Below are 12556 nucleotides of genomic sequence, written 5' to 3' on the forward strand. Positions count from 1 at the left end.
ATGATGCTCAAACAAATTAAATAAGTTTAGCATAAAATTAATTATACTTCTTGATGAGATATAAACTTAAATTAAACTACAGCCTTTCCCAGAGGTGTGAACCCAGACTCATCTTAAAGTCATCTAAAAGTTTAAAAAATATTCACCTTATTTATTTGTTAATTCATTGAAAATGTATTTATCAAGGACAATACGTCAAAACAACGGTACTAAAATATGTAACCAAGTCTGTAGGACTAGCTGATTTGCAGTCTTCATGAGTGACACTCCTTGCTATATTTCCCATGCTTCTAAATTTTAAAATCATTTCACTGACAAGAAGTAATTTTAGATATGAAAACTTTATCAACTTGTTAAAACTCAGTGACCTATATTTTTAAATACATTACAGTGATGCCGTGTATTTACTTTTCCCCCCAAAAGAAAGACATATGAGGGGAACTTCTCAGGGATGCACTTTTCTATCCAGTCATATTCCTCACTGATTGCCAGTTAATCATAAGTTATTACAAGATGTCTTATTTTCATATTAATTTCTATTGTGTGCTTGTATGATTTAGTCTTTGTTATTTCTATCTACATAACATGAATTTTATTGGCAAATGTAAAGTCAAGACCAAGTCCTCAGAGTTATTAAAGAAAATGTTATTTACTGACTGTAAGGGATTGTAATTGTAAACCTTTCAGAAAGTATCATTGTGAATGGCCTTAATCGTATTATTCAGCCATGTAACTTACCTTCATTACCTACTACTTAGTTACTTATTTATTATTTTAGGTAATGTCAAAGACTGCAAATTCACACTGTGTGTAGGAAAATACAATTTGAAGGTGCGTTTGCTTACCGGAAGTTATGTTTCTGCTCGGGCAAAGAACTTCAACGGACGTCACCATGGCGACTAGACGCGGGCAATCATTCACTCCGGTAGAGATGACTTTGAATAAAAAGTAGAAACTCTCTATATTTATCTGAATTACTAAGTTTCTACATTGGCTTTTGCAGTGTCCGTTTTCCCAACGTTAATCTCAAAGGCCTGTTAGCAAAGAAACGCCAAAGAAACGTGACTTTGAACGTTTCATGACCTCCTTCCAGGCTGCCTATAAATTCTCTTGTATCTTTGACAAACACGTCAAGCGCAGTGAAACAAATGGCGGCTTCGAAAGCAGCTGTTTCCAGATTGCGGGCAGTGAGGACAAGCAAAAGAGCTGACAAATCATCTCCAGCGTCCACTCACAACTTCATGGAAAGGTAATCTGTCAGAACAAGCCCCTAAAAAAAAAAAAAAAAAAGCAAGAAAACTTGTGTTATTCTGCTCTTGAAGCAGACGGTTCAGAAACTGGCAAATCAAGACTATATAGCCCTGTAACTGCCGAGATTTATATAAGTAAAACACAACTACCTTAATTAAAAATCACTGCAATGAGGTGTTTGAGACTTTCCCATTGAATGTAGTCAGCAATTTGCTGCCATGGAATAGTAGTTCAAACACTGCTATTCTGAGGAGACTGCTTATTTAACAGTATTTATTTAATCTAAACAGGGTTATTTTATTTATAATTCCCAATAGTTATGTTAAAGCAAAGTTATTACTTCTGCTGATTGCAGAAAGTCAGTGTTTGAACATGGTAGTCTAGGTGATTTTCTGTCTTTTTTGCTGTTTTCTGTCTTTTTTTTTTAACACTAATCATACCTTTGCGAAAGCAACATGTGGAAAATATCTAATTATGTATGCACATGACTTTAATGCTAATACAAAGTGTTGATTAAAGGATCAGAATAGTGAGCTGGTGTGAAAAATGGAAACAAAATGCAACGATTTGCTCATTTTATAAAAAAAAATGTACTAAGAATAGAACATAGAAAACATAGCAAAATCTTAAATGTGACATCTGACTATTTCTTGAAAAATATAAGCTTATCATAGATTTAATAGCATCAACACATCTGGCCAGCATTACATTTTTGCAGATGAATGAATCACGCTTTCTAAGATGCTTTGCCTCTCTAAGGTGCTCTTTTCATACAGTTGTGTGCTGAACCTGCTTCCAGTTTACTTTTTTAGTTTCAAAACTTTCCTTTAGCTCTTTTTTTTTCAGATTTTAAGCTTTTGTTGACCCAGCTATTGGTGTAAGATGTAAGATGTTTTCCTTCCATCAAATTAAAGATGATATTTTATTAAATTAGCAAAATGCCTCACTTTCAACATTTGATTTGTCTTTTGTGTGCCATTATGAATTTAATATTTGTGAGATTTGGTGATCAATCTGTTTTTATTTTTTTTTTTATTTTACACAGAATCCCAGATGAGGTTATATTAACATAAGTTTTGAAGATCTTTTCTTTTTTTTAAATATGTTCTGTTAAATAAACCAACTGTCAGAGAAACCTAAAAAGAAGAAAGAAAAAAAAAAAAAACACTGACATATCTAAGTTAGTGTTGTTCTTTTTAACTTATACTAGTGTATATATAGTCAAGGAAATATCCAAATGCTAGCTTGTTACAGTGAATTATTGATTCTGATCAGTTTAACTTTAGCTGAGATGCATTCTGTGTATTTTGTTAATGTTATTATTATTATTATTATTATTATTATTAGTAGTAGTAGTAGTAGTAGTAGTATTACTAGTCGTAGTTGTAGTAGTAGTAGTAGTCGTAGTTGTAGTAGTAGTAGTAGTAGTAGTAGTAACTTGTTGATTAATATGAATTTTAAGCTAACATTGTGTCACTTCACTTGTTTGAACACAGACAAGTATGATTTATTCATGCGATTTAACAACCTTAAAGTAATCTGGTATTTGATATGCAGTGACATGTCATTAGCTGCTCAGACAGAAAGTTAAAACATGAATATATTATTCACTCAAATACTTTAATTGGCCAGCGTTGCATCACCAACTCAGACAGGTGCAATATGATAGGCCTGATCAATATTTCTCATTAACAGATATGGACAATATTTTTTAATTAGGATGATAAATTCATATTTATTTGTCGCATGTCCTGCAAACTGCAAACGTTGGTGTCACTTCCTTGTGCTGATACTGGATTATCTTTTTTGTAGCCTGCCACATGAGATTCTGATTAAGATTCTATCATACCTGGATGCTTCTGCACTTTTCAGCGTCAGTCAAATCAATAAGCTCTTCTATCAGCTTGGAAACGATAAGTAAGTATCATACAGGGCTTGTTTGTATTCAGTGAAAACTATATATTAAATACATGAGTATGTTCATCTAAGCCAGCAACAAAAGAACATAAGTAAGAATGTTTCATGCAATTTTTAACCCTTAGGGGGAAATTAATTTAAAAAATATATCCAATACTATAATTCTGCACACAATTTTTATTTTATTTTGTTTTATTTTTCTTTGTTAATTATTTTTTGTTTAAAATGTTAGTTTACTGAGATATGGTTACAGTAATTCAAGATGACAGTTGTATTGACTTTTTTGTCAGACTAACTGTTACGTTTGCCCTTGGCTAGGGACCAGGTAAAGGTAACAAAGGAACAAAATCCGGCGTTTTGCAAAAGGAACAACAAGTTTATTCCTAAACCAATCAAACAAAACAAAATACAAAGATATTCTCAAAACACATCGGGATCTTTAAAGATAACAGAAATAGGTTCCTATAAAAAAAAACAGGGAAGAAAACCCGGCATATGTCAAACAAAATATGTCTTTTCTCAGGTATAAGGTTAACTACAATAGATCTACAAATAAAGAAAAACAAAAGTCCACCAGATAAATTCTGGGATGGTACAATAGAGAAACAAACAACAAAAACAAAACAAAAAAAGAACACGTTAAACAACTCAAAAAGCGACTCCTAATGAGATGCGTCAACTGTCAAATTACTTTACACAAATGCCACTAAACTCAAACAAGAACCAGCTAAAACAAAAGCGGTTCAAACAAATTAAATGAGAGTCTCTTCACCAAAACCGAAATCGATCTGAAAACTCAGCACAATCAAACCTAAATTTCTAAAGGTTTGCCATCCAATGTTTTTCTACTAAACAAGAACAAAGCAAACCCTGGCGCACTGTGTGTCACAAAACAACTCAGCCGCGCTGACAGATGGGTTCTGCACAGCTTTTATGGGCGCGGAGTCCTTCCGGATTGCCATTCTGGATGTGTCCGGGAGAGCAAGCGTCCAGTTCATCGGAGGAAGGGGACTTGTTGTGGAGCAGCAGCTAATCCTCGAGTTGCTCCTGCACAGCAGTGTTTGCAGAATCTGCAACAGGCGAACAGGCCTTGGGCCGTAACACTAACAATTAAAGCAAACATTAAAAACTTCAGAAATAAATACAGGAGCTGATTTTACCAGATAGCAGCACAACAGATAGACTTTATTTTTGCTAATTAGTTTAAACCCATTAAAATCTCGTGCATGTACTAGTTCCCTTATGTAAAGGGCTGGTCTGTCCCTTAAAGTCTGAGGCATTTTCCAAGATCATTGCAATAGTTCAGCTTAAACATTTTGGTTAAATGTAATGCTTCTCCTATTTACTGTTAACAAGGACTAAACAAACAAAATATTCATGCTTAATTAATCCTTGGCTTTAAAAGCACTTCAGTATGAAATCAAAATAGTTGTTAATCAATGTTCTGTCAGTTGACAGATTAATTGATCTAAAAAATGTCCTCTTAAAGAATGTTTGTCTGCCTCTATCAAGCCAGACAGAAAACAGCATTTCCTGAACAGTCCTTTAATGTACTTCAATTTCTTTAAAGTGTAATTTAAGAGCAAATCCACTCAAGAGCAAGTCAAAGAATTGTTTGCATCTTAAATTAGCAAAGGAGATTCATGCAACACAATCCATTCATATCGCTTAAATAACCTTTTCTGGTGTTTTAACTAACCAAAATTTGTCAATTTTCTGTGCCTTCCAATACCATCAATGCAGTGCTCTTTGGATGAAGAGATATATGGCTGAGTTCGGCAAGAACAAAAAGCAGAAAACTAGCGACATGGATGACGTGGTGCTGAAGATGGAGGAACAGGACCAAGCTGCTGGCCATTGGAAGTGGTGCTACCTCACGACTGTAGTGGCCCGGGACACAAAGTGGAAACGACTTCTAGGAAGCATCAGCTGTCACACTGGTCTGCCTAGCCAAACCAAGCAGGTTCTCAGGTGCAGTAAGAGACAAAAAAAAAAAAAGAGGTGCCTTTGAACAGCAGTTTAGATGGAGTATTAGAGGTGTGTTGTTTGCTCAGTGTACCAGCCCCACTTTATTTCACTTACTTGACACTTTAGTAGCACAACAAGCGTTTCTTGAGAGGTTTGCTAATTGAGTTGTTTCAAGCATTTAAGATTATCATCCACTTAGGTGCTAAAAGATGTTTCACTATTTCTCTGGGAACCCTTGTTGTCTTTATACTACTTCACCTTATTTCAGTTGTAGTTCAGTCTGCTGATCAGACTGCATATACCCTGGCATAAACTTATGAAATTTATCTTTTTATTATGCTCCTTTGTTCCCTCTCAGCTTGCAGCAGCTCTGTTATACATTCCTACACTGTTAGAAAAGAGTCAAACTTTTGAGATCTACCCCTGCTATGGGGAAAATTCAAGGGCAGAGACAGGAGACAAGCTGCTTGCAATCAAAAACAAAGCATGTTTTTTTTCTTTCTTTCTTCATATTGCGCTTAATGACACTGTCACTGTCTTATTAAAGGTGAGAAAGGAGGTCTGTGTCTGAATGCGATGTGTGCTCTAGGGGATGCCAGCACGCAGAGGGAAAGCTCCTTCACCACCTCCACTGTGGTTTCTGCTGTGTTTTTATAACCTCTGATTAGAGGCTGTGCAGCACTCAATTTTGAGTTCTGTAGCAGTCGCTGTGCTACAGAAGGGAAGTAGAAATAATTGTGTTCCTTGCAGAGGCAGTCTGAATTGTTGAAATAAATTACTAAGCCCCCCAACCCGTTGTCCCCAACACACACAGACACAGATGCATGCAGTCACACCTCCTCTTCCCTCTCTCCTACCACCAGCTGAGACAAATCCCCATAGGGATTTGTCTGTTAGAGACACTGAGAAGCATGCGATTTACCTTGGTAATAATCACAAGACATCACAAATACAGACAGTACAGAGTGAAAATCCCTTAGGTCATCTGGGGCCTCCTGGGCTGCTCCAATTTTTAGCTTTGTTCCTCCACTTAATTGATATTGGATGGTGCCTAGGCGAGATATTGGCTGCGTCACAGTAGGAGCAGCCGTGAATCACAGTTTCGACAGAACTGGATCAAGAGATTTATCACAACAGCTGCAGTTTCATGTCATCCATTGCATATAATTTCATTAGCGAGAACAGCCTTAAAGGAGTTGTGCTACTTCCTATTGCTGACAAAAAAATGTTAAAGCTATTAACTTAATAATTCTACTCATTTTAAAAGCAGTTTTGTAAAATACTGCCCAGTTATTTGAACTGCATTGAATTGGATTGATAGATGGTTCAAGTTTTTTCCTCTTGAGAACATAAACTTAGGTTTTCCTGCTCAATAAGGAAGAAAACCTGTTAATCTCAGTGTTGTTTGTTGGAAATGGAAGCTGTGCTCTCACCCCATCCTGTAAAATTCTGTTTGCTTTACTTCAGCATTGTGTTATCTTCCTCTAGAAACTGGTGTGTCACCTGGGAACTGACAATCACTGATAAGTCAGGACATGAGAGTACTTTGGAGCTGAGCTGGTCCCAGTTCTTCGAGACTTCTCTGACATTGTGCTGGTGCGGTGGAGGCTACTTGCCTGACTACGAGCAGATTTCTACCCTTCAACTCCACGGTGTCCAGAGGAATGCCCTCAGGTTTCCCGGCCTAAACAAGTAAAGACAGTCAGACTCCAATTCACCCGTCTCTCTCTCCTCATCTCTCTCTGAAACCAAATGTATCCTTCACTTTGTCTCACCTTGGCAGGAGGTCCCTCATGGCAAAGGTGGACATGCCTCCTCTAACTGTAAGAGCACAGGTCATTGGCCAGGACAGACTGGTGCAACTGAAGCTGTTACAGCCTAGAATCATCATTGGTGTCTGGAGGGTAATTAATTCACAGGCAGCCATGCCATTTCTCCATTAATATTCATTAGCTTTTTTGTAGCTGAAGCAGTGTGACGTGTGCCTATTCATGTCAAAGTGACCGATTCAGCCAAAAAAAAAAAAAAAAAAAAACTAAAAGAAATTTAAGTGATGTGTCTTTTTTGCAGGACCAATCCTCTGTTGCCTTCATCATGTTCACCCTGCACTTTCACAGACTGGTGGAGAGAAGCATTCAGGGGTGTTGTATTTGGTAAGTTGCAGTGTAGAGCAATCTTAAATCTCACAATCTTAAATGGTGTTAATTGTGTCAACATCACTTGGTTATGGCTCATATTCAAAGAATTCAATGATTGAAAGAATCCATGTGATGCTCCTGATGTGACACATCTATGACGCACTGCAGCGGCAGGAAAAAAGGAATGATCTTACATTTATTGATGATTTTATAAATGTAGGAACCTCTATATGTGAATATATATATATATATATATATATATATATATATATATATATATAAATATGTAAAGATACATTGTTTGATTTGTCAAATCCATCTGAGAAGATCTAATCCAGGTTATTTGATATTTACTACTAAGGGTGCTGTGTGGGGTTGAATGTGCAGCACTGATCACACAAAAAGAAATAAAAAAGCACTGTCACACACACACCATTCAGAGTTATGAAGCTTACACTTCAACATAGTGTGTATGTACCCCCCTCTACTGGTGTCTTATGAGATCACAGCAGTGTTACAGCATCTATGATTGGATCCACAAAAGTAAATAAACCTCTGAAATGGCTTTGTAATGCAATATATTTTTCATAATATTCTCTCAATTTATTTATTTATTTTTTTATCCAGGCCTTATGAGGAGCCTGTCGTCAAACCCCCTTTCGATGATATAGACCCAGAGTATGGTCTCCATGGTTACAAACTACACATTGTTCTCCACGACACTGTATGCGAGCTTATGTCTGGAAGCTTTTCCAACCTCTCCTGCCCCAGAGGTAATCTATTTATGCGTATACTCACAAAGTCACATTGGATCATTTACATGTATAGTAACTTTTGCATGAATAAAGATCAGGTGGAGAAATGTCAAGAATTCATTTGCCCTCATTTCTTTTTGTCTCTCATACTGAAAATTTATGAATATAACACCAAAGCAAAGGGATTTCAATTTTTTTTCCTCTTTCTGTCAGGCCCGTGAAGCTTCTAGAAAACTGTCATCATATTATAAATTTAGGGAGTGCACAGTCTGCATACATACTGGGAAATTTGAACAACTACACTGATGTTACTCATATTTATCATTTTATTAATACTTAACTTTTCTTTTTCCTAATTATTTCCCTATGTGGCATGCTACCCTCCTTAGCACAGTCTTAATAATATTTATCTGCCTTGTACTTCACTTACAGAAAATCCAGACTTATTGAAATTTTAAATAATCTCTTATAGCAGTATTTTGCTGTATTTACTTATGTTAGCTTATAAAACAGGCTTAACTGTTGTTTTCTTTGAGCAGCTCAGATCTCTGATGGACTGATCCAGTTAACTGCCATTAGCAGGACAAACCGGTCACAGCACACCCCTCTGACAGGCAGAGTCAGCCTGCCCTGGCGATGTGAGGCCCTGCAGGGAGCCATAGAGGTAATGGCATGTGCTTGTAACTGTCCTACTATTGCCCTGCAGAAGAAGAAAATGCATCCCCAAAGCCCCTTAAAGTGTGTTTCTAACAGTTAATTTTACATTAAAATCATAGCAAGACCCATACAACGTCTTCATGTCTGCACTACGCAGAACATACTGTTTGTGTACTGATAGTTTAAATGGCACAAACACAGATTTTAGGAGTACACTCACACCAAAAACGTGAGTATTCACAAAGGCAAAAGTGTGTGCATGCAATTTTTTTATGTGCATGAGGCTGATTACTATTCCTATATTTAGCCATTCATGGATATACAAGTTCTATTCATTTATCATTTGGATATGACAACATTTTTTGCAGCACAGCTTATTGGACATGTAAATTAAAGCAACAGAGAAGACATATGATACCAACTATAATGGAGGCAGTCATCTGAGAGGTGGAAGGAAAGGGAATGTGGTTATTTTATATATATATATATATATATATATATATATATATATATATATATATATATATATATATATATATATTAACTGATATACACAAGTTATTTTCAAAGTAGTTGTGAATAGTAATTTATTCATAATGTAGCTCTGTGTATGTTTATTTTTAAATCATCATGCAGCATAGCACATTGTGGGCACTTCCTGTAAGTATGAGGACCAAAGTGCAGTTCTCAGGTCCAAAATGCCTATTTTGAGGGTTAAAACTTGGTTTTAGGGGTTAGAATTAGGTGTGGTTAGGGTTATGTGAATGATCAGTGTTAAACATGCAGTTTAATGATTATAATTAGGGTAAAGAGCCATGGGAGGCTTTGCATCAGTTGTGAATGTCTGCTTGTGTGATAGAGAAAAATTTTTTGATTTTTTCCCTGTATTGTACAAGCAAAAAAGTAATAATCTATACTGATGCAGGTTTCTTCTCTGATTCCTCACCAGAACTGCTGCATCATGAGTCTGACTCTGTTGGATGAATTCAGGAAACCCTTCAGGTGTGTCAGTTGTCCTGTTGTTATGAAGCCGGAAAAGTCGCCTGTTTCTTATGACTACTACGGTGAGCATTTCCTGATCTTCTACCAGGACTCAGACATTCAGGTGAAAATACAGCTTGTATGGATGGAGGAGCACAAGCAGTTTATCCTAATCAGTTTAGTTCTCTATTTGAGCGTTTGTGCTGTCAACACATATTTTTGTAGAAATTACTGATCAGGGTAAATCTTTACAATGAAATGTCCACCAGAAGCATTTAAGCTTTCAGGTTTTTCACCACAGGGTGGACAACTGAAAGGCTGGGTCACCCACAATGCAATGTCTATAGATCAAAACCTGCTGGCCTTGTTATTATTCTGTCCTGAGCTGTTTAACCTGTTGATATACTGAATATAAAGAACACAAAGTTGTTGTCACATGTAAGTTTGTTCTGAGGTTGTCTTTTGTTCAGATCCCAAATTCTGAATTAAGGTAATGTTTCTACACTTCAGCTATAGGATCAACTTCTAAAATCACAACTCCGTCCATTATTAAGTAATCTTGCCAAATGTTAAACACAACCTTCCATTGCATTAAAAAACAGATCCAGATGTGGATCTCCATCATTTTTGTTGGTAGTTGGATCACCTTTTCACATGTAACAGAAAATAGTGTTAGGATGGGATTCAGCCAGATAGCTTCAAATGTTATTTTTCAACTCTGACATTGAGTCAGAGACAACTTTGTTTGAATATTTTCCCAAAATACAGAAGCTGAAACTTTTTTTTATGTTTTTTTATTACTTTTTCTGATACATTTGATCTGCATTCATGTTTGTAAAAAAAAAACTGGAATAGGGATAAGTTACTGCAAACGTGCATCTGCCTCTGATGCTTTCTTAAAATTGTCTTGCCAACCCACTTTCATCACTTAGTAAGTCCTTCTTTACTCAGATATCCACATAACTGTAATTTCCATGATTAGTAGTTTTTTTATTTTTTATTTTTGCTGCTATTTTTTTTATTTTATTTCTTTTGTTGTTTAGGTAATGTATACTAATAAAAGCAAATGTCAGCACTTAACAGTTTCATCTATTTATTTGCATCGTTTTACAAAACTGAAGCAGAATTAAGACGTGCTTTTTATGTGTGTATAGGAGGCATTTTTTTTACCTTGTGCATTTTGCACAAATCAAGCAATCCCTTTTAGATGAAAATGGAGCTTGTTGTCCCCACCTTAGGCAAGTCTGGCCATGGCAGCAGAATTAGTGTGAAGGCAGTTGTTGGAAATTGTTGCCATGCTGCTGATGGAGCAGCATCGCTGATGGCAATGAAATAAGGCAGGCTTCTGGATAATAGGATTTCAGAGGCTACTCTTCCTTTTCACAGAGAGGGTCATCATCACCTTGAAAAGCTGCTTCTGTTTCAAAACACATCACCAACATCTTTGGCAGCAGACCCCTAAATTATTTGTGGAAATAAGCCAGGGGGGAAAGATGGGCAACTGTTTTTTTTTTGTCACATCATCTGTATCACAACTAATGGAGAATTAAAACTCACTCTGAATCTTAAGGACTTCTTCTTGTCACTTTTTTTTTCTTTCAAGAGGTGTTTTACTTTTCATCTGTATCAATTGCTGAACTTTATTAACCCCCCCCCCCCAACCTTTTGGGACACCAAGTAAAAATATAGATAAAACAGAATACAATTATTTTCAAATTTCATGAACTAATGTTGAAACTTCTTACTTCTGAGAGGCTTTGCCCTCCTAAGGTGATCTTTTTTTTGCCAGTCAGCCCTAATTAGCTGTTTAAGTTTCACTTGGTTTTCCTGCCTATTGCTCTCTTGATTCAAACTTTTTGGAGATTGCTTTGTTCCAACTTTTTGGAATTGGGGTAGTCCTTGCTGTGGCAGAATGACCGAACATAAAGACCATAGAGTCATACAGATATATAAGAGATTTCTGACATTAAAGGGATATACACTGACAGATTATATGACATTACCCAGATTTGGAGTTAATAATACCCACCATTAATGGTTTTCAGGTTTTGTGTGTAACAGCACATTTCCATCACAGTGACCTTCATCCCACTGAGTGCCGTCACATCATCTGTTATAAAGAACCAATCCTTCATTTCTTCATTTTATATGCAAAAACCAGGAGCCATGAGTAATATGCATTGGTAATGGACTGGCAAGCATGTACATCTCTTATTCAGTCATCTTAAAAGCCCTAAGAAATAGGTGTCATCGAGCCATGTCAGAGAGAACGATGTGTATGGCTGTGAGGAAAGCAATAACACGCCTCCTTACGCTGACTTGTTTTCATGTAAAATTAGAATTATAAATACCCACACAAGCATGCAATTTACATTCATTTTAATATGGTTTATTTTAGCCTGTTCTCCAGTAGATGTCTCTCTTTAGTAAACAATGTGAGACTTTGAACAGCAGTGTTTTCATTCGTTCAGTGCTAAAGTCAGTTCAGCAACAGCTCCAGAGAAATATACAGTACATAGCTTATTTAAATCTCTTTATCAGTACAACACTAATTTATTTTCTTTGACTATCCCAACACAAAACAGAGAATTAGTTCTTTTCTGGTCTTATTATTTATTCAGTTTGCAAAGTAATTACTGTACAAGTCTGCAAGTTAATCAGAAGTTAAAAGACTTTAACACCAAATAATAATAAAAAAAAAAATAGATGCTAACTTCTAAATTAATAACTGTAGTGACACAAAGCTTCATTAAACCCATCTTTCTTTGTTTCCTCAGAAGCTAATCTTGGAAGAAAATTGCTTCCATTTTTAGCTTTTAATTCTGTCCCTTGTGAGTGACCAGCTGGGCACAAACTATGCATCCCTATAAACCACTGACACAGCTCTCA

The 12556-nt window shown here is 36.2% G+C and overlaps 1 protein-coding gene across 5 annotated transcripts in view; it reads left to right on the top strand.

Moving 5' to 3' along the window:
* The first annotated feature begins 891 nt into the window (after positions 1-891).
* The window catches only part of fbxo15 (F-box protein 15), a 36754-nt gene continuing 25089 nt past the window's right edge, over positions 892-12556 (top strand). For 3 of the 5 annotated variants that reach the window (XM_041967478.1, XM_041967476.1, XM_041967479.1), the window contains exons 1-10: positions 892-948; positions 1136-1249; positions 3064-3168; positions 4912-5139; positions 6625-6828; positions 6920-7040; positions 7207-7289; positions 7902-8047; positions 8569-8693; positions 9636-9750. In XM_041967478.1, the coding sequence (XP_041823412.1) occupies positions 893-948; positions 1136-1249; positions 3064-3168; positions 4912-5139; positions 6625-6828; positions 6920-7040; positions 7207-7289; positions 7902-8047; positions 8569-8693; positions 9636-9750 (1297 nt within the window). In that variant the 5' untranslated portion in view covers position 892. Of the gene's footprint in view, positions 949-1135; positions 1250-3063; positions 3169-4911; positions 5140-6624; positions 6829-6919; positions 7041-7206; positions 7290-7901; positions 8048-8568; positions 8694-9635; positions 10106-12556 lie in introns of those variants that run through there. The other 2 variants (XM_041967477.1, XM_041967475.1) reach the window with 2 other exon arrangements.

Source organism: Melanotaenia boesemani, chromosome 18 (assembly GCF_017639745.1).
Source record: "Melanotaenia boesemani isolate fMelBoe1 chromosome 18, fMelBoe1.pri, whole genome shotgun sequence".
NCBI lineage: Eukaryota > Metazoa > Chordata > Actinopteri > Atheriniformes > Melanotaeniidae > Melanotaenia > Melanotaenia boesemani.